The sequence below is a fragment of the Vanellus vanellus genome, assembly GCF_965231255.1.
Source record: "Vanellus vanellus genome assembly, chromosome: Z".
Classification (NCBI taxonomy): Eukaryota; Metazoa; Chordata; class Aves; order Charadriiformes; family Charadriidae; genus Vanellus; species Vanellus vanellus.
This window is the reverse complement of record NC_138908.1, coordinates 39,864,148-39,890,572: the sequence shown is the minus strand read 5'-3', so window position 1 is coordinate 39,890,572 and position 26,425 is coordinate 39,864,148. Positions and strand designations below refer to the sequence as shown.

Below are 26,425 nucleotides of genomic sequence, written 5' to 3'. Positions count from 1 at the left end.
CTTCTGTCCCAAGCTGTTTAGATGGAGGTTTTGAGATAATTTATATAAGGCAGATTACTGCTTTCTTATATTCTGCAGTTATTAGGTGAAGGAGAATATCAGTGATAGATATGTATGTTAAAAGTTAATTAAAAAAAAAAAGTTCTCTCAAAAATGCTTTAAGTTGTTAAGACATAGCGATACGACATTATAGGCATCACTCATTAAAATGTCATGCATTTACAAATAAACGTCTCTGTAAAGAACCTCTATGAGCTCTTGGCAATTCTGAATTGGGAAAGAGTAGTCTTCTCCAGACCTGATTTCTTGCCATATCTGCTGGCTTTGGCTGGCTTAGATTTAATTTTCTTCATAGTAGCTAGTATTATTTTCCTTTTCATTATAATTTACTACTATTATTAATACTATTAATATCAGTATTTTATTTCAATTAGTAAACTGTCCTTATCTCAACCCACAAATTCTCTCAATTTTACTCTTCCAATTCTCTTTCCTTCCTGTCCTTCTGCAGAGGAAATGAGAGAGTGGCTGCGTGGTGCTTGGTTGTCAGCTTAAACCATGACAAGTCTTTTTTGGCTGAAAAAGTTGAAATAACGACAGATATGACTAGAGTGTGTTAAAACATATTTGTTACACACATTTATTGTATTAGTTAAATAGTTGCTGGTCACAGTGTTGCTTTGTTTGTTCACATTGTTGTGTTATGTAAATTCCTATATGCTCTGTGGACTCACCACAGCACTGTTTATCACCTCTGGGAGAGGGATCAAGATTATAATTTTGTTGTCAGTGAGTTTAAGTTGGTATGTTTGTGCAGTGTTGCTGTCCTGCCTGTACGTCAGGCACTATCTCTTGGAGTGTATTAATAATCACATGCAATCTATGGGGAAAACGGGGCGGGGGGAAGGATACTTTCCCCCACTCCTTCACCTCCCTTTTCTCTTTTGGGCCAGGTACAACAGCTTTTGAGAAATTTTAATATCCTTGGGATGTTCAAACCAGAGTGTTCCTATTTCTATGTCTTCCAAATGTGTTTCAGGTCTTGTTTAGGGTTAAACAACTATTTAAGACTACCTCCCAGAGATCTTCCCCAAGACTGGATAGTCGTGGGTGACATGGCATGTGGGACAATACGAGCAGGTATCTAGAGAACTTCTAACCTTCAGTGGTTTCGAACTTCACTCCTGAACAACTGCAGGACCCTAGTGAAGTGACATAATAGTCTAAAGAAAAATGCTGTGGCTCATCTGGACAGGCACACCTTACCACACTGTGCTGGGCCCTGGCCAGTAACTACCAAATGCTGCTTGCTTTTTTGCAGCATCCTCAGAGGAAAGAGAGGGAAACCAGATTGACAGGCTCTGCGGCTACTCCAGCCCCCATGACAGGCTCTGCGGCTGAACCGGGAAACCAACCCATGCTGGTATAAATTGCCCCCATACAGAAGAAGAAATACACTAAGAAATCAGTTTGTGTAGTAAGGGATGATGATGAACCAGGGGGCACCATGAGAACAGCAGGAGGAGGCAGGACCAGAGATAATCAATCACCTGATCTTGAGTGAGCCACAAGATATGCGCAAAGATTTCAGCCAACTTCTGGGTGAGCACATTGTCACCTGGCTGCTCCAATGCTGTGATAACAGGCCTGTAGATTGGAATTAGAGGGCGGGGAAGCCAAGCAGCTGGGATCCCTGTTTAGGGAAGCGGGCGTTGTCAAGGTGATTGGGAAGAATACACCAACCTTCAGCCTCTGGAAATGACTCCTGCCAGGTGTGAGGGAAAGGTACCCCTTCAGTGAAGATGTTGTAAGTCATCCAGACACTTGGACCACCACAGAGAAAGGTATCCGGTACCTGAGGGAATTAGCTGTGCAGGACATGGTTTATTATGACCCAGACAATGCTCAGTTACCCACAGATCCTGATCAAGTCCAATGCACAAATGGGAATTTTAATGGAGCGCACCATCATCATGTGCCAACTCATTGGCAGTGACGGAATGGGAAGGCGAAGAGGCACCAGTGGTGGATGAGGTGGCTGGCTGACTCCAATGATAAGATGAAAATCTCCGTTCCTCCCTCGTCTCGGCTGTGGAGGAACTGTCCTGAAAGGTCCAGCAACCCGAAGACAGTATGTCCTACTCCCCACCTTTATGTGCTAGTATTTCAGCTATTCAGCTAGTAAGCATTTCTCTGCTCAAGAGAGTGTAGAGGGTACACGCCATGAAGTACCCTGTGTTTTTACCAGTGTAACCATGGACAGGACATGAAGAAGTGGGATGGACCACCTGTCTTGACCCTAGAGGCACGAGTACAGGAGTTGCAAGGAAGAACAATCAGAAAGGGGGATCCCTCCACGAAAAGTGATGCTCCAGTTTCCAGAAGGCAGTTTCCCAGAGTGGAAGGCCTAATCTTACTTCTGGCTCTCTTGAAGAGACTTCAGGTAATTTTTGCAAGAAATCAGTAACAAATACTATGGCCAGGATTAGAGGGGCCCTGCCACCAGCCAGGTGGGAGAAAGGAACAACCAGGTTTATTGGACAGTGTGGATTCGATGGCCTGGCGTGTCTGATCTATAAGAGTATAAGGCTCTAGTGGACACCAGTGTACAGTGTACTCTAATACCATTAAGCTATAGAGTGCAAAACCCATTTCTGTTTCTGGAGTGACAGTGGGATCCCAACAGTTGATTGTATTGGAAGCTGAAGTGAGCCTAACTGGGAATGAGTGGCAAAAGCACTTCTTGTGACTGGACCGGAGGCCCTGTGCATCCTTGGCATAGACTACCTTAGGAAAAGGTATTTCAAGGATCCAAAAGGGTACCAGTGAGCTTTTGGCATAGCTGCCTTGGAGAAGGAGGAAATTAAACAGCTGTCTACCTTGCCTGGTCTCTTGGAGGACTCTTCTGTTGTGGGGTTGTTGAGCGTTGAAGAACAGGTGCCAATTGTTGCCACAACAGTGCATCAGCGGCAATACCGCACTAACTAAGACACACTCTGATTCCCATCCATAAGCTGATTAATCAAATAGAGAACCTAGGAGTGATCAGCAAGACTCACTCATGCTTTAATAGTCCCATATGCCCAGTGATAAAATCTAATGGAGAGTGGAGGCTAACAGGGGGCTATCATGGTCTGAATGAAATCACGCCATTGCTGAGTGCTGCTGTGACGGACATGCTAGAACTTCAGTAGGAACTGGAGTAAAAAGCAGCCAAGTGGTATGCCACAAGTGATATTACTAATGCTTTTTTCTCAATCCCTTTGGCAGCAGAGTGCAGACCACAATTTGCTTTCATTTGGAGGGATGTTCAGTACACCTGGAATTGATTGTCCCAGGGGCAGAAACACAGCCCCACCATTTGCCATGGACTGATCCAGACTGCACTGGAACAGGGTGAAGCTCCAGAACACCTGCAGTACATCGATATTGTTAAATGGGGCAATACAGCAGAAGTAGTTCTTGAGAAATTAAATAAAATAGTTTAAATCCTTCAGAAAGCCAGTTTTGCTATAAAATGAAGTAAGGTCAGAGGACCTGCATAGGAGATCCAGTTTTTAGGAATAAAATTGCACGATGCATGCCATGAGATCCCAATGGGATATGATCAACATATTCCTTTATCAGTATCGTTGTGGTTTTGTGCTTCCTTTGCTGTTCTGTTAAACTGTCTTTATCCCAACCCATGGGTTTTTCCTTTTTCTTCTGATACTCCTCCCCATCCCAGCCCGAGCAAGTGTGGGTCTTTGTTGCTGACTGGGGCTAAACCACAACAGTACCATGGCGAGATTTATCCTTGGGTGAAAATAATCCATGATTTGAGTTGCATGTTACAGGAATTACTATGGCAGGAACCCCTCATTAGTAGCCAGGCTAGGAGCAAGGAGAGGAGCTCATTGCAGTGTTAAACCCTATAACCTGGCCCAAAGGGACCAGGGGTGGAGATTGTAGTGGACATACCTTTAAACTGTTGTAATCCATGATAGCAGGAAGCACCTGACCCAATAGAGAACAAGCCTTACAAGAAGCAGTGCAAGTGCAGCAGCGAACTAACCTGAGGTGGCTTTGGTGCCCAGTATCTCCGTGCAGTACACCACCTCCCTGTCCTGGGTGGCCACCATAACAGATGAAACCCAAAGTCATGGACGCAGGGGACATTTTGTGGTCATTTATGCACATCTTACAGACAATTCACAGGGGTGGTCCACAGACTAAGGGAATGAAATCTGTGTATTGTATCAATGAATAGGAAGGGGAGTGGTGGTTAATAAGGATGTATTGGATAGTGGAGGTCCTGAGCATGGTCTGGAGTAGGGCGTGGAGCATGTGCATGAGCAGGTTTTGGATGGGGTAGAGTTTATTTTCTTCATAGTAGCTAGTATGGGACTATGCTTTGATTTGTGCTGGAAACAATGTTGATAACACAGGGATGTCTTAGTTATCTCAGCAGTGCTTACACAGCATCAAGGCCTTTTCTGCTCCTCAGACTGCCCCACCAGCAAGTATGTTGGGGGAACACAAGAAGTTGAGAAGGGGCACAGCTGGGACAGCTGACCTCAACTGATCAAAGGGATATTCCATACCATATGACGTCATGCTGAGCATATAAACTAGGGGAAAAGTTAGCTGGGGGGCCACTGGGCATTGATCTGGTCTTGGTGAGCAGCAGGTTTTTGTTTGCATCAGTGGTCTTTCTTGGGTTTTATTTCTCTTATTTTCCTTTTCATCACAATTATTAGTAGTAGTAGCATTTTATTCCAGTTGTTAAGATGTTCTTATCTCAACCTACAAATTTTCTCACTTTAACCCATCCAGTTATCTTCCCCACCATCCTGGGGGGAGGGGTGGTGGAGTGTGAGCAAGCGGCTGTGTGGTGTTTGGTTGCCAGCTGGGGTTAAACCACGACACCATGTAAAGATAAGTGGTAGCTTTATTTCTTTCTTTAATCTTGGGGGGAAAAAAAAAGCAAAATACACAGGACACGAGATATCCGCACACATCAGAAGAATTTTAGTATTTCCAAATAATTTCTTAATTCCTGTAGAGAAAAGAAAAACTAAACAGCATTTCTAAATATTTTTACTGTGAATTGGTTATAATGGGCTTTACCACTTCAAAGAATTAGTTTTTGCAGCCATTTAAAGACTGTCTGACATTAGCTGCCTGAAACAAATGTTTCATCTTGGCACGGGTCCGATGATATTTTATGATGAAAAGTAAATAGTTGTAGAGGTGCTTTGGTGTCTATAGCTATTCCTCTGTGTGACAGGGGCTGTTCAGTGTACTTTTTATATTTTTACTACTGGTGCTTATGTCTGTTGGAACTGTGAGAAACATGCTCACTGTATTGAATTTTAGTCTGGGGCAAATTCAGTGGAGCAAAGAATATTTATTACAGCGCTGGGAGTTACACAGGGGATTTCTCCTCCTGTGGCTCATTTTTTCCTTCACAAACACTTGTTTTTATTTTGTATTCCTTATACTTATTCATGTTTCTTCTTGGAACATAATTTGCATAATCAGTGAGTTTTTGGAACACAACCCACACTCAATTACATAATCAATGAGTTCTTGGAATGCAACCCACCACCGAGCATGCCCCCTCCCTTCTAGCCATGCAGGCGCAATGCTTCCTCAGGGGTCTTCCTGGTAGTCATTGGAGGGAGGCACAAAGTCTTTATCACCATGTCCTTCTTGTGGCTTCTTCATTCTTTACACTCCTGTGGTTATCTTAGCTAACTACACCACTCTTTGTTCCGCAAGTTTCGGTACTTCCAACTGTTGCTTTCGTCTGATATCCTATCTTAACACTATCCCTTTTCCAAATGCATAGGAAGCAAATACTCATCTTGACTGAAGCCATAGCAAGCACACATTCATTGTAGCTGAAGCAAAATTTTTTGTGAAATTACTTATTACAGAACATACTGTCTTTTTGTGCCATTGCTGGACTTTACTGTAAACTCTTCTTAGGGAAGTGGTCTTTCACATGCTGGTGTGTCGTGGTTTGGCCTCAGCCAGCAACAAAGAGCCGCTCGCTCGACTCCCACAGCCATGGGAAAAATCATCAGAAAAAGGCAAAACTGGTGGGTTGAAATAGTGCAATTTAACAGAACAACCAAAGGGAAGAAGAAAGAAAAACAATAACACCGATAAAGGAGTATAAGGATGCGATTACAGTACTGCCACACAGCGCACCAACTGGATATAAAAACTTCATTTGCTTGATTTTATTATTTTTATAAATAATGTCTGTAATTGTTTTAGCAGTTACTTTAAAGCATTACTTTATTTTAGACGCTTTTGATAATAAATGGGAGAAAAAGCAGTTTGAAACAGTTCTGGTATGTTACTGCCACGTTACCTGGACATTATCCTTTTTTTTTCCATGTCTGAAAGCAGAGCAGGGAGTGAAGTTTGTGGGTGTGGTGGGGGACGGTGCATGTGTGTGTGATTAATAATGCAGCTGCTACATCAAGCTGTCCTACTGTTACATGTGCATGAACTGCTTAAGTTGGCAGCTTTAATTGTCTTGGCTTCAAAATCCTCACTGAAGACTGCAAGGATTATAGGTGTACTATTCTAAGAGTAAGGAAGATGCTGTCCCAAGTGATAAATAGCAAAGCAGTACTGTTGACGTCCTGAACACTTGCCTCTCTCTGTGCCATCCTCCTCCCCGAAGTTTAGCTACAACTCCAGACTCTGGATGTTATTAAACTTTGGCCCTATGAGTAGCTCGTAGAGTTCTTGCAGCTTTCCAGTAGCAGTGGAAAAAATATTGCTGATGAAATTATCCTGGTTGAAGAAATATTCAGGCAGGTAGATTTATCAGCTAATTCTGATTTTGATCTTATTACTAGAATATGCCAGATGTAAGGATTCTGTGCTGTTCCATCCCCCTATTTAGGGCTGCTGTAGGGCACAGAAGTGTTGATGATTCGGTGAACTCTTGCTACAATTTCTGCAACTGTCTAGCCAAATGAAGTACTGCACAATTCAATAGTGAAACTTGCCATGTCTTTAAAAGGAGTTTGCATTTCCTTGAGACATTACTGAATTCAGACAGTGCAAAATACAAAGGTGAATTCTGGCTTGTAGTCAGTACAAGAGTGGACTTGTCCTAGGATCTTCAAATACTTGCTATACTATCTTCCTGAAAGCTTATATTTATATTAATCATCCAAATGCCTTAAGTTTGTGTATTAAACTGGGAGCTATCTTAAGATACTGACTGACATAAGAAGCTGAGCAGTGCTTGGTCATCTTAGTTGGCTTTGGTTTAGAGCTCACTACATAAACAATCAGGTTGAACCCTATCAAAAATATGAGTTTCCCAAGGTGAGAAATTAGTGAACAGGGCGAACACCTATTCCCAGAGGTCTGCATAGCTTTTTCTTTGTGTTTATTTGTCCTGGTTTGTGTGTGTAAATTTGTCTGTGTGTGTGTAAATTTGATATATAAAAGTAATAGTAATCTGAGCAGGATGCAAATGATAGGGAATAAGGGGTGGAATGTCCTGGTTTGAGGTAAAACAGAACCAATTTTGTTCAGTAACTTCGCTTCTTACCTGGGCCTCTTCTAACTACTGAAATTAACTGCATATTGTGCAGACAGTGTTCACTCTCTCAGAGTGATAAGACCTATGTTTATAGCTGATGCCCAGGCATGGTATGCAGAGAGGCTCTTGCTTATACTTATTGCTATAACAGCCAAGGCCAACCAACTTTGTTATTTGCCACGTTGGAAGGTCGGAAGCGGAAAAGCATAGTGGGGTCCCACCTGCAGGGAGGAACGGACAGGACAGGTGACCCAAAACTGACCAACAGGGTATTCCTTCCCATCTGCCTCATGCTCAGCATAAAAGCTGAGGGATCAAAGGGTCAGCTCTCTTTCTTCAATGGCCGACGTCTGAGGAGGACTCTGTCTGCCTGTGATCCCGATCCTGAATCCAGATCCGGAATCCAGTTCCCGTCCGTCACTGAGTCCAGTCTGGGACTGCCCCAGTGCCAGCCGGTGACGTGATAGTCATCTCAGGAGCTTGATACGGTTTTGTATATATTTTTCATTATTTCTTTTTATTTTATTATTAATATTTCATTGAAGTAGTTTATTTCCTTCTAAACTCATAAGTCTCTTTTTCCTCCTCTGCCTCTCTCTTCGAAGAGGGGTAGAGGGGAGCATCTGTCGGTCCCGTCTGGGGTCCCTCGGGTCCCCAGTGGTGAATTTGGCCTAAACCACAACATTATTGCAGCTTGTGTCATAAATCCTCTTTCTGTGTACATCAAGAGTTCCTGTTCTTCACTTTGGAAGATGAAATGCTCTGGACTTGCCTTCTTATGCAGAGGTTCAGAGTCTTTGAGCAGAGGACAGAAAGCATGCTTTGTGCCAAACCATTCTGCAGAATATGTGGGTGTTATTTCTGTAGTGCGTTTAACTACTTGGACTGATTTAGCCAAAATTTTATGTTGTCTCATCAGCCAGTAATGTAAAACATAAAATGCATGTGGTCATGTTCTGATGATGCAGTTGCTCTACTTTATAAGAACAGATTGCTTTCTCTGAGTATCTTGTTTTTAATAAAACACCACCATGTTTTTAATAAAACTTGTGTTATTATATTCTGTATAATTAATGAAACCACTGCATATACAGAAGAAGTAGCTGCCAGTATGATCAGAAAGTTTGTTTAGTGATTGTAGCCAAGTCCCAGAAGCTTTTGGGTTTCTAATCAAACTTTTTGTCATACTGTTTTTTTCATTTCCAGCTAATAATTCTTATGAATATGCAGTTTAATTATTTGGTCTTATAACAGTCAAAAATTATATATAGGATATTTATTCCAGTAATTGGCACATAAGAATTAATTTTTGAAACCAAGACATTTCAGGTGTCATTTCAACTCGAAATGCAGGTTCCTTAGGATTTTATACGAGCTTGAGTGTTGTAAACATAAGATGCAGCATTATTTTAATTCTGCTGCTTCTGTAACTTTGTATATGTCCTCTTTAATTTTTCACGTGGAAAAGCAAAGATGAAAATATTTATGAAGACTTTAAATGTTAAGGGTACTTTTAGTACTTGACTCTTCTGTGACACTGCTACTATTATGAAAGTTTTCAACATATATATTCCAAAGCTATACTTGGGGCATGCACATAGTGCTAAATTTAGAAGAATTGATTTCTCTAGACCTATAGAGAAACTGAAGTATTTCTCTGTAGGTGTGAATTTAAGCATCCATAGCTGAGACACCTGTGTCAGTCCAGCACTCTGACCAAGTTCTTTCAGATATTGTAGGCAAGGAGGGTTTGATGTTTTAATATCAGTTGAAGATATTTGACATTACATGGCATTTTGATTTAGCAGAGCAATATACTGAAATCACAACATAACCATAGTATAGCAATTGCACTGTGACAGTGGTTGTCACAGTGGCCTCTTGATGATGTGAGCCACCTTGCACTGCCTTTTGTCCTAAGCGCTGTAAAAACCCGTATGGCTGGCCCATGATGGACCAAGCTTCTCTGCACTGTAATGCCCAGGAGACTTGGTGGCTGTCTGTCCTGACCTACAGGCTCAGACCTGTCCAGCTTATCTGAGATGGCAGATTCAGCATGGTGATTTGCAACTCCTGAGTATTCTCCCACCACCATCTCCCTTGCTCACGCCCCGCCCCTCCCCAGCTGCTGGCAGGAGCTGCCTGACACAGCAGACAGTACAGCCCCACGGTGAGTCTGCCTGGTGCATTGCAGGGTTTGTAGGACAATTCCCAGTCCTTTTTACTGAACCTTGAGCCTCCTCCATGGTGAGGGTATCCTGATTTGCTCCTTTTCCCCATAAATAGGTCATCCATTCTGGGGGTATAACTCCTGGTTTAGCTGAAAATTTAGTTTGGAGATAATTAACTAACTCTTAAGAAGGTAAAACATCTCACAAGGGGATGCATCTGGTGTTTGCTCAATTTTCATCGTAGGAGCAGCCATTTTAAAGTTACATTCTTTTCCTGGATCATATGAATAATCATCGTGAGTGTTGTGGTTTAACCTCAGCTGGCAGTTAACCACCACCACCACCCCCCCCATGGGGTGAAAGTGAGGCGAATAAAAACCTCATGGGTTGAGATAAAAGCAGTTTAATAATTAAAAAGGGATTATAATAATATTTTTTTAAAAATTAAGGAAAAGAGGAAAAAAAAATAACTGATAGGAAAGGAAAATAAAACCCAAGAAAGACAAGTGATGCAAATGAAAACAATTGTTGCGCAGCCCACCCCCCCCACCACCACCACCAACCTTCCCCACCAGTTTTGTTGCTGAGCATGGCTTCATATGGTCTGGGATATCCCTTTGGTCAGTTGGGGTCAGCTGCCCCAGCTGCATCCCCTCCAAACTTCTTGTGCACCCCTAGCCTACTCACTGGTGGGGCAGTCTGAGGAGCAGAAGAGGCCTTGATGCTGTGTAGGCACTGCTCAGCAATAGCTAAAACTGTTATCAACACTGTTTTCAGCACAAATCTGCACTATATCCTCATACAAGCTACTGTGAAGAAATTTAACTTTATCCCAGCCAAAACCACTACAATGAGAAGACTGGGAGGATCAGGGTCAAGTCAGGCATCTCCTGGCCATTTGTCATCCTCTGCATTCATAGCAGCCTTCACTTTAACAAGGTCTATTTGAGTTGACCTTAGTAAATGATCCCTACACAGGTGGGCATTGGATGTGATCTGAGAGTGTGGTTTTCATTCTGAGAACTTATTTGATTTTTCCAGCTGTCCACATCACTTTTTATACATCATGTTGTCTTTTGTAACTGTTTTTTTCTGCCACTGTCATCATGTCATTGCATATCTGCTCTGCTGACTTCTTCACTACTGTTTCTGAACAACCAGCACGAGCCTGCTTTCCACTCTCCGGCTTAGTAGTTTTCAATTTTTAATATTCACCCCAAAATATCACTGGGATCAGAGCAACATTCTTCTATCCATGAAAAATCCTGTTTAGGATTTCTCTATTCCTCTTTTTCAAATTTGTCAGCTAGCTTTTACCTGCCTTTCTTAGCACTCACAATGTTTTACACCTTCTAAACAGTAAGGGACCCTGTCTGCAGACAATCTTTTCACTACTCTTCCTTACTTACAGTGCAAGTCCCCTCTCCTACGCTCTTATTCATGACTAAATTGTGAAGTCAGAATTCCCAGTATTATTGAACTGTGAATAAATAACATTCACCCTATCATGTCAGAGACTTATCACCGCCATGACGCTAGTTAGTGTCAAGAGTCCACTGCTGTCCTGACCAGGTTCTCTTACACATTGCGCACACAAGGAGGGTTTAATGTTTTAATGCCTCTCTTTAAAAAAAAAAAAATTGACACTGCACTAGTTTTTGATTTAGCAGAATGTTACAATCATAAAATCACAGGTACTTATCAGAATATAGTAATTGTAATATATAATTGCATCTCAATACAAATGTGATTCTGTTTACTGGTTTCTATAACATGCTCACCATCACAGCACTGGGTGTCCCCAGTTGCTGGGAAGGAATACATGGGTTGAAGTCAGCTTAGGCCTGTTGCTTTTCTCAAAACTGTTTTTGTTCATTGGGTGGTTTTTGTAAGCTCTTTTACGCTGAGATGTGTATATAATTCCCCAGTGCTGGTCTGGCTAGCTCAGGAAGACATGTGTTTTCACCCTTCTGATTCTGATTAACTCAAGGATGAAAAGTTACACCGCCATTTAATGCACTTAACTGTTGTAGCTGATTGATTATTTCAGCCGTTACAGCCATTTTTATAGAACAAAGATCACACAGGCCCCTGTTGTATTCAAGTTCTGCTTTCTTTTTAATAGTTGTGGTCAGTCACTCCTCATGTCCCTGAGCTTCACAGGCATATAGCCTGTGTTGGTCTGCAGAGCGTTCTCCCATTGTAGCAGTTCAATGATCAGTCATAACATGAAGCGTTTGTATTCTTTACATTTTAACATTTAAAAGGAAGACTTGTATCAGATGGCTTTTTTTGGCATTGTATACATCCTTATTTTTCAGTAATTCCATCATCATTTATATTATAGGTCATGCAGGAGTGTCTGCCAGCATGATGAAGAAGAGAACTTCCCACAAGTAAGTTGTTAATATTTTTACTGAAGTATAGCTCTCAGTAATTGGAAGTACTGTTCTAGAAATATGTCTAGTATTGTTCCACTCACTTTGTTCTCGAAAATCACATGGAATAATACTCAGTCTGTATATGTGTGTAGCGTCAGACTTTTCATTCTTTCAGGAGGGTGGTAAGAAGTGCCCCACAAGTTTTAATCATTTTGAATGTTAATATGAAATTATCCTTGAATACATTTTTGTAATTCTTTCTGGAATTCAGGCAGAAGGAGTTGCAAGCCAGAAATTAGCCACACATACTGTAGGATCTCTGTTCTCTGGCACAGAGTTCATGCATTGTCACCAGGCCAATAAAAACCGCAAAGCATGCTTACTGATAACTCAGTCTGGAAATGATCTTAGAAATACCTAATCATGCCTTCACTGCAACTGTAGTTTTGAAAAGGATTTTTCACCTTTCTAAAGTAGAGAATATACTGAAATACTGTTGCAAAGAATCTGCTATTTGTGTGTGAAGGATAGCTGCTTATCCTCCACATACATGGCATGTATTTTTCCCTCTACAACATTTTTAAATGGTAGAAGCTGATCATTGGTGAGTAACTGTGTGAAAAAAGAGGTAATGTTCTGGGCATAATTTGTTTTAGTGTCAAAGAGTGAGATATTGTATCTGGCTACATCTCTGGTGGGAGAAATCTAAGCTGGGTAAGTGTTAAAAAAGTAAACCTATTAAAATGTTCCTGGTTGTACTCTAAGTGGTATAGCGGTGCATCAATCAAAAGCAATTTGTTTGGCAGGTGTATTTTCTACAATTAAAATAGTTAATCACTGCTAACAGTGTTAACTGTTTCCCAGAGACAACACCTGATGTAAAACTACTCTACCCCCTTCCACCAGCTCATTATTATCCATTTTTGTCTATCTTCATAGAAGGCAGAAACATGTATTTGTCTAGGGGCAGGTAGTGTTGGTTAAAACTTAATTTCTCTTGTTCTTTTTCAACCGCTCAGAGAAAGGAGTGTATGATGGGAAGACTATCAGAGGTGGGTTGCCTTTTGTACTTGAGGGTGGCTAGATTTGTCTTTATTGTTGTGGTGATATACACTTATTTAAATACCAAAATAGGCTGTAAATTTGTTAGCATAAAGGTTTTTATGGGGCATAAGAAGTTTTGATCCTAAGTGACATGATTTTGAGGCATTTAACTTAAGCATCCAGCTTAGTTTTATCTTAATTTAGCCTAGTTCAATTGTTTATTAATTATTTAGCTAAGGTTTTTTGTGCCAAACCAAGATGATTTCTTGTGTGCTGCTCACTGACTTTTCTGAGAATAAGGCAGAACAGTAGACCATAGTAGTTTACCATGAACGAGTAGGATATGAATCACCGTGTAATAATATATGCTGATATTACTCTGAGCTGTTAACGGTAGACTATGAGTTAGTAATGTATACTTTGTCACTGATTTAGTTATTTATTTAGTTACTGCTTATTTAAAGAAAAAGAGGAACAAGCCTACTTACACTCGAAGGCCATTGAGATTTTAAACTAGCTTCAGAAGGTTTGTGGCAGAGGAAGGCGCCAAGAGGATGGAACAGGGCATGACTCAGTAATTGAGGATGTGACAGAATGAGCAGTGTGGATGAGTCTTCTGAACTCTTAAGGGTAGTTAAGTGTTGAGCCTTTTGGAAAGAGTTCCCATGGTTATAGGGCAGTTCTTCCAAGTGCTCTGTCAGTGAGCAGTGGTGATCTCTGCCAATACGAAGCTGAGCTCACTGGCATCAGATCAGTCAGTAATCTCCCAGATCTCGTTCTTTCCGCCCTTGGTGCATAAGGAAAGAGTACAAGAAACAGTGTAAGTATAAAACAATCCTTTCTTCATAGGCTCTCCATGTTTCTTGTAGTTGCAGGTTATACCTGCAATTTAACTAAGGTGAACTTAACCATTTTGAATTTCTGATCCTGCTTTAAGCGAACGTGTAATCTTGATTCCTGAGGCATCTGAAGATGAAATTCACAACTGTATAATGGGTTTTCAGGGCGTGCAGAAAGTACTTTAAAACTTTTGCCTCAACTAATGTGCCTTATAGTCTGAATATTGTGAAAAGCAGTTGATAACAATTCTATCATGACCATTCTGTTATTAATGATAGTCTGCAATAAGATCACCATTGTAGTAAGTTTAGGGTCCTATTTTTAATAACTTCTCTGCTTGGCACCATGAAAGACTTGAAATGGTACCGAACATTGCTGCTGTACTGCATTTATACTGTTTTATAGTTTTCCTTCCTGACTTTCACAGTTGTGCTTTTTTTTGCACATCTGACAGGTATGGTTTTCTTTCAGCCTTCTGTTTTTTTCCTTAGTTCTACCCTGTGATGTTTTTCTGAGATGGGATGATCAGAAAAAAAATAATAACCAAACCTAAATGGATATTGATAGGTTATTGGCAATTGCCATTCTCCTTTTTCTAAGTTTTTCTTTTAAGCACAACCCTGAAGTAGCAGTTGATTTTTCTGCTACCAGTCCTGTGCAGTTCTGTGCTACATTGGTTTCCCTGGTCCAAATAAAAGTTTCTGTGAGGGCCATTTAAATACAACTTAAAAATCTGGGAAGATTTATTTCTGCCTGTGTAGTCTCTAGAAAATTTCTAAAGTATCTGTTTCTCATAATGAAACCTTTTCACGTAAATAGGTTTTACTTAACAGCTTCTGCCTTCAAGATAAGGAAGAGGATTTGAAACTTTTGGGGATTGAGGGACCATTTACAATAAGGGTGTGTCTGATGTGTCAAGAGCTATTTCCAAGACTTGCTACTTTCTGGTTTTACTGGCTCCATGTTTTACACATCTAGGAAAATTGTTACCCAATCTTCAAGAGCAAATCTTTGTGGAAGTTTGAAGATAATTCTAATGAAACAGAAGGGAAAAAAAATTGTTGGGCCTTCTGGATATAGCAACATAGAAGTTTATGTGTATTAGTATTACTTAGTGTATCACAGAAATAACACACTGTTGAGGAGACGAGAGGTTTGAGTTGGTTACTTGGTTGTCTTACATGGAAGTATATGCGTAACTATTATTTATTGATAGTTAGAAACCTATGCTTGCTTTCTTACCGCATGTTCAGATGCAAGAGGAAGTAGGTTTTCCTTGGTAATTTACTAGTTTCAAAATCTTATTCTTATAATTCTTAAAATTCTTATAAATATGAACCACTGCAAATGAGAGTGAATGGCTGTTCAGTAGTACAACCTTCAGACAAAAATTTGAACTGCAAGTACACCTGGAAGATACTTGACTTGTAATTAAATTTATAATGCTTTTTGCTCTCTGAGGCATTTTTAAGGTAGTTACCAGTTTGAACTCAGTTATGTAGGCTTTTTCCATCATATTTTTTAAAATGAGGGGGAAACTTTTCATTTAATTGTTCCAATTTAAACAGTAAAGTGGATTATGCTTTACAGGCAGGAAGGGGAATTGACTGTGAGGCTGAACATGAACAGTGTTATTTTTACCTTTATCAATAATGAGACGATTAGCAGCATGGACAAATTGTTTAAAACTTACAATGTTTTATCTATTTTAAATTCTTTTATCTTCAGTTGGTTTTATTCTGCTTTAGAATGGAATTATGGTTTATTAGAACTAAATAAATTAATTGCATGCAAAACCCTCTCATTTTTACTGTGCCAAGAACCAGTTCTCTGATCTCATTTTGTAATAGTAAACTCTTACTGAGCCTATTACAATTAAAAAAATGTACTTGGGCAAGAACTAGAATTTGAAAGTGTGTTCTAGTTTCTGAGTAATATTAGAACCAACTTTGTGGGACAGGGCCTCTTAACTGGAAGAGGTTGGAGTTCCTATAATAATCTGTACTGTCAAAGTTAGGAATACAGAAACTACAGTTTGATTTTGCTGAAAAGGTCAAATGATAATGGAAGTGAAATTTGGCAAAACCTGCTACTAAGATCTTCACGGCAAGTGAATGTCTGGAGGTGGGACAAGCTGCTGAAGTACTCACACATTTTGTTTTTAATAGTTATGATTGCATCTTCAGCGTTGTGCATTCTAGTGTCATGTAGTAAGTGCATTATTCAGCAAGTCTGCTTCCAGGATTTCAGTGGTATGATTGTTATTTGCCTTTTTTTTGATCATATAAGGACTTCTCTGAGAGAATTCATGGTTCCTGGAGACATTTCTATTTTGTCACTATCTCCAGTCTAAGGAAGAGTATTGTTTTTTGCAATTTATTTTCACTTTCAGATGTTGCTTTTAAGCATGTCAGTGGTTTGCATATTTTATTGCCATTTAAATGAGGTATGCTACAAGTAGTAAACCAAAAATGTATTTTGTGACTAGTTGACATTCATGAGAATTTTTATCAGGCAGCCCTCTAAATAATCTTTTTAGGAATGGGTAAGTGCATTTTAACATGCTAAAATAGATATAATATTCATTTTTTATCCCCAGTGTACTGTCATAATGTTACTTAGTTTCTTCCATTTGTACTCAAAATTGTCAATTAGTGTTTTTAATAACTGGCTAGAAGAAAACTTGAATAACACTTTTAGTGGTTTGAAACTGTCAAATACTTTCATGACTGTTGATCAGAACAAAAACTGTTACTCACCAGAGGGATTTCCATGCAAGTTCCGTGAAAACAGAGGAAGGACAAAAAAGTATATGTAATCTATTTTCCACATTAAGTTGTATCCCTTCTATTGACATTATCATTTAATATCATTTATATTTTTCTATACTACAAAGGAATGCTAAAGAAGCATTCCTACAATGTGCCTTTAAAAATAATTGGAGTAAAAAATACCTGTAAATGCAGAAGGACGCTAAATTTCCTTCAGGTTAACACAGGTTAGGGAAAACAAATGTCTTGGAAGAATTTTAGTCAGCCACCAGTAATGTTTCCACTGACTTCTTCCTCCTGGGGCAGAAGATCTGTTTATTATTCTGCAGAGAGCAACAAGGTAATAAAGTTATAATATTGCCAGGTAACTTTGTGCTTTGAGACCTGATCAGGTGAGTTTTACTTTCGAAATTCAGTGTAGCAAGAGCTAAACTAGTTCTTCTTGCTTAAGCAAACTAATTTCAGAAATGACTATTAGGAAACTGATCTTATAAAGCACATCAAAATGTTTCACTACTTTTCAGTTTGTTTTTCTTTTTTCCAGTATAGTGTAACGTGCTTTATACCCTAACTTGAATGAGGTGCACTATGCTATTAAATATATTGCCATCTTAAACCATACAGTTCTTGTCTGGAGTAGAATTCTGAATTTTTATGTACTTGTTTAATATTATGTTTGTATCTATGTACAGAAAGCATAGAAACAATGTGGGACCAAGCAAACCTATTTCTCAGCCACGAAGAAATATTGTAGGCTGCAGAATACAGCATGGATGGAAAGAAGGGAGTGGACCTGTAACACAATGGAAGGGAACAGTTCTTGATCAAGTTCCTGTAAATCCCTCTCTCTATCTTATAAAGTATGATGGATTTGACTGTGTGTATGGACTAGAACTGCACAAAGATGAAAGAGTTTCGGCACTTGAAGTTCTTCCAGATAGAGTTGGTAAGTGTTTTGGGTTTTTCTCCTGAATTCACATAGGCTGACATTTACTATTAAATGTTCTCCACTAATCTCTCTAGACTTCACCCAAGATAACACCTGGCCACTTAGATGTTATTAGTCAAATTCATTTTTGTTATATGACAAGTAATCTAAATACTCTATTTAAATTTTCTTGATTCCACAAAAATTTGATGATACCACTGAGTACAGAGCTGTCTTCTGTCTTTAAGTAGAATGTAGTACATTCTGTAGTTTTTGTTTAGAGTCTTATGCCTAAGAACTATATGTAAAGTTAACATTGATATTTCTATTAAAATTTGAACTGTAAGCCCTCTTAGCTCTGTTGTCCGTTCTGTGTGCCTGACAGTAATAATGTCACATTTTTCCTCAAGTACTTTGCCTAAATACTTTTAATAATGGGGGGAAAAGGCATTTTCTAAGTGAAATAGCTTGAGCGAGTCCAGCGAAGGGCAACTAAGATGATTAAGGGCTTGGAGCACCTCCCTTATGAGGAAAGGCTGAGAGAGCTGGGACTCTTTAGCCTGGAGAAGAGAAGGCTGAGGGGAGACCTTATTATGGCATACAAGTATCTAAAGGGTGGGTTGAAGGAGGATGGAGCCAGGCTCTTTTCATTGGTTCCAAGTGACAGGACGAGGGGCAATGGGCACAAGTTAGAACACAGGAAGTTCCGTTCAAATACACGGAAACAGTTCTTTACGGTGAGGGTGACAGAGCACTGGCACAGGCTGCCCAGGGAGGTTGTGGAGTCCCCTTCCCTGGAGATTTTCAAGACCCGCCTGGATGCAGTCCTGAGTAATGTGCTCCAGGCAATCCTGCTTTAGCAGGAGAGTTGGACTAGATGATCTCTAGAGGTCCCTTCCAACTCTGATAATTCTGTGATTCTGTGATTCTGTGATTAGTAGCAAGGCTTTTTGATTTTCAGAATTGCCACTGGATTGTGAAACTGCAGGGTTTTTAAACTGCAAACTTCAGGTTGCCCAAGTAATTACTAAACAGAATAAGCTGTTCCTTCTTCTGACTGCAGAGCAATTAGTAGCAGTCTCTAGAGTGGCGTTAGGGGAAACCAAACCCCAAAGTTTCATTAAAAAACTTCATGGAACTGTTCTGTGATTGGCCTCTCTTCCTCTTTCTTCTCCACTGCCTGCCTTGCTCCCTCCAGTGTTTAGGTAAATAAAATACCAAGACTCTTCACTGTTGTGGCCTTGATTGATTTCCCTTTACCTTGCATTATGATTGTTTAATCGTAGGGAGTGAACAGAAAATTGGTTCTGTATACCTCAAACCAGGACATTATTTTAACAACATTAGAAAAGTTCTGCAGCTATTCAGTGGTAAACTGTCTGGAACAGACAGTGTTTGTTTTGTATATGAATTTACTAACTTCCAATCAAATTTGTTTATGAGTCATAGTAAAGATTATTTTTCACAAAGACATATGTCTGTGCTTTTGAATGAACTTATGAAATGCTGTCATTTCAGCTTCATCTCGAATTAGTGATGCCCACCTGGCAGACACAATGATTGGTAAAGCCGTGGAACACATGTTTGAGACAGAAGATGGCTCAAAGGATGAGTGGAGGGGGATGGTTTTGGCTCGAGCTCCTATTATGAACACATGGTTTTATATTACCTATGAGAAAGATCCCGTCTTGTACATGTACCAACTCTTAGATGATTATAAAGAAGGTGACCTTCGCATTATGCCTGATTCGAGTAAGTAGGCCAGTTACTGTTTCCTTCTGTAAGTAGCAGCTTTTTATATTAATGTTTGGCTGTGGTTTATTTATGGACGGGAGAGTTGACAAACAAAGATCTTGTTTATTACTTCCTTCAATTTTATTTTAAGTGTCACAAGTAACACGTTATAGCACAATAAAGAACATCTGTGTTAACTGCTGAAATATTTTATCAGCAGTGACGTGCAGGAAAAGCATTTTCTATAATTATTCCTAATTCTGCTGAAAATATGTACATATTACTGTGGAAGAGTTTGTGCTGGGATTTTTCTTTAATGGAAACTGACAAACCAGAAGACTTCCACTGTTCTTTTCTTATAGAAGTATCACAGCTTATTGAGATGCCTCTTGATTTGTGTTTCTGAAGCAGTTCCTGTGGGAATAATATTTTGAGGCCTACTAATATAGCCAGATTAATTTCACTGGGGTAGGAGTGTTGTGTGTGAAAAACTTTGGAGTAGTTTCTTGGTTGAAAAAATAAGAATCTTTTGAAAATTCATTTTCTCATACATGTTCCAACACAGTAGCAAGAAAAATGAGGAAGAAAAATTAGATTAGGAGGGATATTTTTTCCCCTCCCTTCTTGAAGTGAAAGTCATTGGGGCTTTTACAGTTAATGGAGATGGGTTTTCACAGAATCAATATTGTCCAAGAGATTTAGATAGCCAGTACAAAAAAGAGGAAAAAAGCTTGTAAAGAACACTTTGTTTTTATTTCTCCAGTGTACCTAAAATACACTTTCTGACAGAAGCAATCTGGACTTTAAAGCAAAATAATACACTGGATAACATTAGTGGTTGGCTACGTAGTGCTTTACATAAATATTAGTTACAATTAATTTGTTGGGTTTGAGACTGTCTTCCTTCAGATCTAGCTCTGATAATAGCCTGCTGGCTAAATAAAGAAATGTCACTTACTTGCATAATGTCTGTAGTAATCATCTATCTGTGTTTAGATTTTTTTTTCCCCCACTCTTAACTAAAAGCAATGTATCTGCTGCTTGTAAAGAGTGATCCACAAATGTTAATGGAAAAAAGTGATGTTCCTCTTCCTAGAGAAATAAAGCAAGTTCTTTCAGAGTTGAACCTTCAAATAATTTGTTCTTTGTCTTAATGATGAAAAAAGACTTGGCATGTATATTAATTCTGCTTTGCTTTCTTCCACCTTTGGGGGTGAGGGTAGGGAAAGATCTACCGTGCTTTCTATTTAAGAACTAATTGGTTTTCCTGCACTTTTTTCCTCCATGGTCACCCTGAGACTATCTATGGCTTACCTGTTCCCAAAACATGTCTATGTATTTGCTACCTTCCCCGGATAGGAATACTTTCCAGATCTTTTGAATTGTGACCTTAAGTCAATGATTGGATGTTCAGTAGTATTTTTCAAATTGAATTTTAGAATTCCTGGAAGTATGCCTGTAAATTTGGTGGAACTTGCCATAGTATTATAACTAAAATTTCAAGGGAGCTCTCTCTTCTCAAAGACAGGCTTTGCATGTGTGATGGGACCAGATTTAGATAATTTCTTTTATGCTTTTTTTGGTGAGGGGAAAATGTATTGCTGGATCTGATACTAAAACTTTGTCAACCCTATGTAATTCCTTCTAAATGAAAATGTAAGTTTAACTTGCATCTTTGCGAAGGAAGACTCTTTACGTAAAACTGATATTAAGAGGATAATAACTATGTATGACAGTATGGCGTTTATAGAGGAACTGAAACAAAAAAAAATGAAAGAGAAACTTCTTAAATTTGTGGAAGAATCTTAAATGTAAGTACAAGCTATTCCCTGTTGGTTTGTTGGTTTTTTTTCTCCTTTGGGAGTTCTTTCACAACTCACACAACTGAGAAGAAAATCTGGGTGAAATCTGTAAGGGATCTTTAACACAAACTTGGAACAAAGACATTAATTTAAAGGCTTAGGATTTCCAGAATAAAAGCCACATCAGGTGTGACCATTACTAATAAAATAGTAAGAAAATGCTGTATTTGTTTGCTATAAAACTGAAGACAATATTACTTGAAAATTTTTCTGCAACTGTACTTTCTAGAAGCATGGCAATCATTATGTGTTTGTCTGAACAAAACTTAATTTTCTATGTACTTTGTATTTAAAGCTCCTGATTGCTTCATAGAAGTTACAGTTGTCTTCCATATTGAAAAATTCCATTAATGTCTACCAAAGTGTACTGGTTTTTGTGTTACAGATGATTCACCTCCTGCAGAACGGGAACCAGGTGAAGTTGTGGACAGCCTGGTAGGCAAACAAGTGGAATATGCCAAAGAAGATGGCTCAAAAAGGACTGGCATGGTCATTCATCAAGTTGAAGCCAAACCATCTGTCTATTTCATCAAGTTTGATGATGATTTCCATATTTATGTCTACGATTTGGTGAAGACATCCTAGACGTCATCGTGAACTTTTGCCAAATTTGTGGAACTATTAAATGTAAAATTTGTAGACACAAAGACTTGACTGCTTTCCAGTTTAATGAAAGCTTAAATGTCCCTGCGAACCCACAATCTCTGCCAGCAAAACTGTTTTGTTCTGAATAATATAAACAAACATGACACATTTTGTGTAAGAGAACTCCTTTTCGTGAAGGAAGTCAATATATTTGGGCAGGAGGGAGTTAAAAGCAAAGAACAGCTGCAAATTCAAGCTGTGTAAAGTTGATCTAGAATTGTAATCCTTAATCTAAATTTTTTCATAGGTTTAAACTTTTTCTTCAACCTTGCACTCACGTGTTCAAATGCCACATGCAAGTGTAGTTTGATATTTTGATATGCCTTCTTTTGTAACATTAAATTTAATTTCTTGGCTACTGGCAGTCCTTGTTTTCAGGGTTGGGACAGCGGTGACTTTTCTGAAAGGTTTAAACAGTTTGTGCAGCGTTGAGGAGTGCCTAACCCAAGTAACATCAATCTGCTGTGTTTCTACACTTTATTTCAAAATTTAGCTATTTAAAAACTTGCAGTACATGGAAATACTTTTGCATTTTTACTAGTCACAGGGCAGTAGGTTATCAAGTGTTTGACTTAAGCACCTTTCAGCGAAAAGGCTTTAAACTGTAAAAATATATTTAATCTGTATAACCAATTGATTAGAAAATGCAGGTTAATGGCCCATATTTACAAGTTGTAGGAACCAGTAAAATACATGTAACAAGGCTGCCTTCAATCCTCAATGTTGTATTTCTTTGTTTGTTATACACACTTCTTAGCAAAACCCAAGTGCTTGGTGCCACAACTTTAACAGTATATATGCTACTTCAGAAGACTTTAGACTACACATTGGCAATCAGTAGTCTCTCATTTAATATCAAAACTTAGCAACCTGAATGTTTGTGTGTGGACTTAGAAGGCTAACAGTCGTTAATATTTCACATGGTAAATACAATCTCATGCCAGGGGTGGTGTCGTGGTTTAGGCCACAGGTGGGAAGGGGTATCCTTTTACATTGAAGACTTAGTTTAGAGAAGGAGAAGCATCTGTTGCCTTCTGCTCCATCTGTTGCATTCCTTTGGTTGGTTGGTTGGTTTGTTTTCTTTTTGACCATTTTGGTTCAAGAAGGCATCTTCCCAATTTATTCTTTTTCTGGCTTTTCCACATAAGGAGTGTCCGGACAAATCTACAGCTTAAAACTGTTGTTGCCTTTTGTGGTGTACATTGTACTTGCTTTGAGGTATGCTGTTAACGTGAATTTCATTCTATGAACACTAGAGTTCTGCATGCCAGTGGTGTACTATCTAATGAAAGCTATAGGCAGTCTCAGTGGTTCAGTCATCTGCATTAGATTGTGGATGTAAATAGCAGCCCACAACAGCAAAATCCTTTCACGGTTTTAATCTTGCAAGATAGTCATAAATGAAAATTAGGGTTTTTTAAGTGTGGCAGCTTCTAAACGTATCAGAATTGCAACAATGATCAGCACAGCAGCAAAATTGTCATGTTACATTAAGGCAGAGCTCTGCAAGTTTCAAAGAACTGCATCACAGAAATACAGTATGTGACGGCAGTCAACACTGCTGATGGAAGGAACAAATACTCTGATATCCAACCGTATGCCATTAGTGGAAGGATGCAGGAGAGGTGCTGTTAATCAGAGATCAGAGGTCCGGATGACCTCTGTTGTGGGTATTCTTGATATTGAAGACTCAGTGGTTTAAGCCCCTTTCTGTCCATTTTTTTGCCTGATTTCATATTTTAGCCTTAAGGCTTGTGCCTCATTATGCTGTTGAATGGTAATAAATACTCTCCATATAAATATGATACCTTAATTCTTTGTCCATTGCTACTATATTGCATTATGTCCAGTATTTCATCATGGGCAACCAAAGGCAGGCTATTGTCTTTCAGTGAATAGCTTCTCAATGCAGTCCTTAAGCACTAAGTACCCAAGTCGTAAATGTTCCTTGTGTTTTGAACAAAGTGAGCAGATTTGCAACACAGTGTTTTCATCCTGCAGATCTGTTATGTGTTTTCTATTGACTCTTAAGAGTCCTGCATGTAAATCTCAAAGCTGAGCCTGGCTCCATGAGCCCAAGTTGATATTTGTGGCACAAGAATGAGTGAGTGTATTGATTATACACAAGATACATGAATATCCTAGTACACTGAACTTTGGGCTATATAACTGAGGAATACAAGGTTTGTTTTGAAATATCTGAGGTTTAGGTCTACTGGAACATTTTTAGCATTAGGCTTGCATTTGTGGGTTTTCTGCAAGCCTCTTGAATACGCCCGTATTCTGCCAATTAGAGTATAATCTATAAACTGTAAATTTTACGGTTGTTTTTAGATGTCCCCGTTGTCTGTTGCGTGGGTATTTCTTTTCATCTTTTTTTTTTCCTCTCTCTTTTTTTTTTTTTTTTTTTTGTGATAGCTTAAACCACCTTTTTGAGGCTTGAGACTAATTCCACTCCCTGCCCATCTGCTTTGGGCTTTGTTTTAGGCTCATGTTTCAGATCTGCATGCAGTGCTTGCGTTACCCTGGTAACTAAATGTTGGTTCCTTGTTATAGGGGTTCAACATTACTTTCCAAAATCACATTGGGCTTGTGATGGCACAAGCCACAGATCTTTGTATAAAAGTTATTCGCCTTTCACATTTACCTGCTGTAGTATTGTTGTATATTGTGTGTGTGCGTGTGTGTGATGTCAGGCTGCCATGTAAAACTTTTTAAAAGAAAAAAAAAAAAACAACTTAAATGCAGACCATCCTTTTTTGCATGCTTAGAGGGTTAGAACATTCAATGTAACAAACTAAAGTTGCATGTTAAAATGTTTAGGTTTTTGTTTTGTTCTGTTTTTATTTTGTGTTCAGTTTTTTGTGAATTTGCTTATTGTGCTGTTTTAATGGTTGTTAGTAGGATTAAATGCACCGGTGAGACGAGCATAGTGCCAACGGAAGGTAATTTTCCAGTTGTATGTGTCATACAGCATTTGAAGGGACCATGTATTCTGTTAAATAAAAAATAAAATCACAGTTGATTAGCAAAACACTACATTTTTCTTTCTTTTGAGTGCCAAACCCTAAACTCTGTTGGAGTAGGCTGTGGGGAAAACCCTTTTTATTGCAACATGTAGAAGCCTTCTTTAAGTGAATTATTTAAAAATGGAGGCTTTATCTTCAGGTAGAATTGACTAGTTGCTTCAGGGAAAAGAGTTATGATAAAAACAGTATCTGGTTCCTTGAAAATGCTGTGCTTTTTGTATTTTACATCATTAGTGCAATTTGGATGGTTCTTGGTATGTGTATAGTTCAAAGGTCTTCGTGTTCACATTTTAAAATTAGGTAATGACTTCATCTTTAGAGCTTGGTTTCATTATTTTTATTTTATTTTGAACAATGTAGACAGTTCCCTGTTCTCTGCATTTAGAAGTATAAACACTTTAAATCTGTTACTTAATTCTGTAAGTAATTTTTATAATTATGATGTAACTCTATCCTTAAAACATTTAAAATAAACCCTTTATGTGCAACTTATGACTGTAAACTTTGTTCTCATGAGCAAAATGTAGTGATGTGATGTCAGATTGTGAAGAAGCGGTTTCTTCAGTTTTCTGATTAAAAAGGATTTATTATTTTGATGCTGAGCCATATATGCTGGTACAATACTTGTCCTATGAAATGTTTGCTTGCAAAGCCAAATCTTTATTCTTTTTTCCAAGTAAGTGTAAGTGCTGATAAGATGGAACTTGGCTAAGGTAAAGCATACTGCTTAAGTTGTACTTTACCAAACACAGAAAAACTCCCCTCCAGGGGATATGCAAGTCTGGGAAGGAGTCTCTATTTCCAGTGCATGCAAAATATTTCAGCAGTGGGAAACAGTAGAAGCATTTGGCCCTGTTTAAGTGATACATTTGTCTGCTTTGAATTAATAAAATGCAAAATTAAATTGAGCATATTTTACTGATTATAAAAAAGCAAAGTTATTCCAAATTAGAGGTGATGGACAGCAAAGATAATGTCACCATCATCAAGGCATGTGAGTTTTTACTATTCATGCATGAAGACTTAATTATTTTATGTTGTTTAATTACTAAGGCAGGCTTTCAGTATTGAACAGATTTTCATTATTCCTACGTCTTTTCTGATAATAAAGGGGAAAGTGTTATATGGATACCCCAAAATATGTTTTTGGCACCAAGCTCATTAGATGTACACTGAATATCTTGGAGCATGCCAGCGTGCAGTTGTGATGGAATACAGAAGCCTCTTCAGTTCCCTTAGTTCAGTGTCCTGTTTATTGTATTATGTTGCCTGAGAGACTGGTCGCAGTGAAGATTTATATTTGTGTACCTCTGCACATTAGGGAGAGTCTAAGACTTCGCTTTAGCAAGAGTATCACATCCAAGAAGCAGATGTTAATCTGTGTGAGCTGGCTACATTAAATTACAGTTAAAAATAGATACACTAACATTTTATGACTAATGCCTGAACCTGTTTTGTATTA

General features: G+C 38.8%; 1 protein-coding gene across 4 annotated transcripts in view; it reads left to right on the top strand.

Moving 5' to 3' along the window:
• The window catches only part of SPIN1 (spindlin 1), a 67,879-nt gene extending 42,424 nt beyond the window's left edge, over positions 1 to 25,455 (top strand). For all 4 annotated transcript variants that reach the window (XM_082497414.1, XM_082497416.1, XM_082497417.1 and 1 more), the window contains exons 3-6: positions 12,077 to 12,125; positions 17,458 to 17,711; positions 19,212 to 19,445; positions 21,675 to 25,455. In XM_082497414.1, the coding sequence (XP_082353540.1) occupies positions 12,077 to 12,125; positions 17,458 to 17,711; positions 19,212 to 19,445; positions 21,675 to 21,874 (737 nt within the window). In that variant the 3' untranslated portion in view covers positions 21,875 to 25,455. The remainder of the gene's footprint in view (positions 1 to 12,076; positions 12,126 to 17,457; positions 17,712 to 19,211; positions 19,446 to 21,674) is intronic.
• Positions 25,456 to 26,425: the final 970 nt, after the last annotated feature.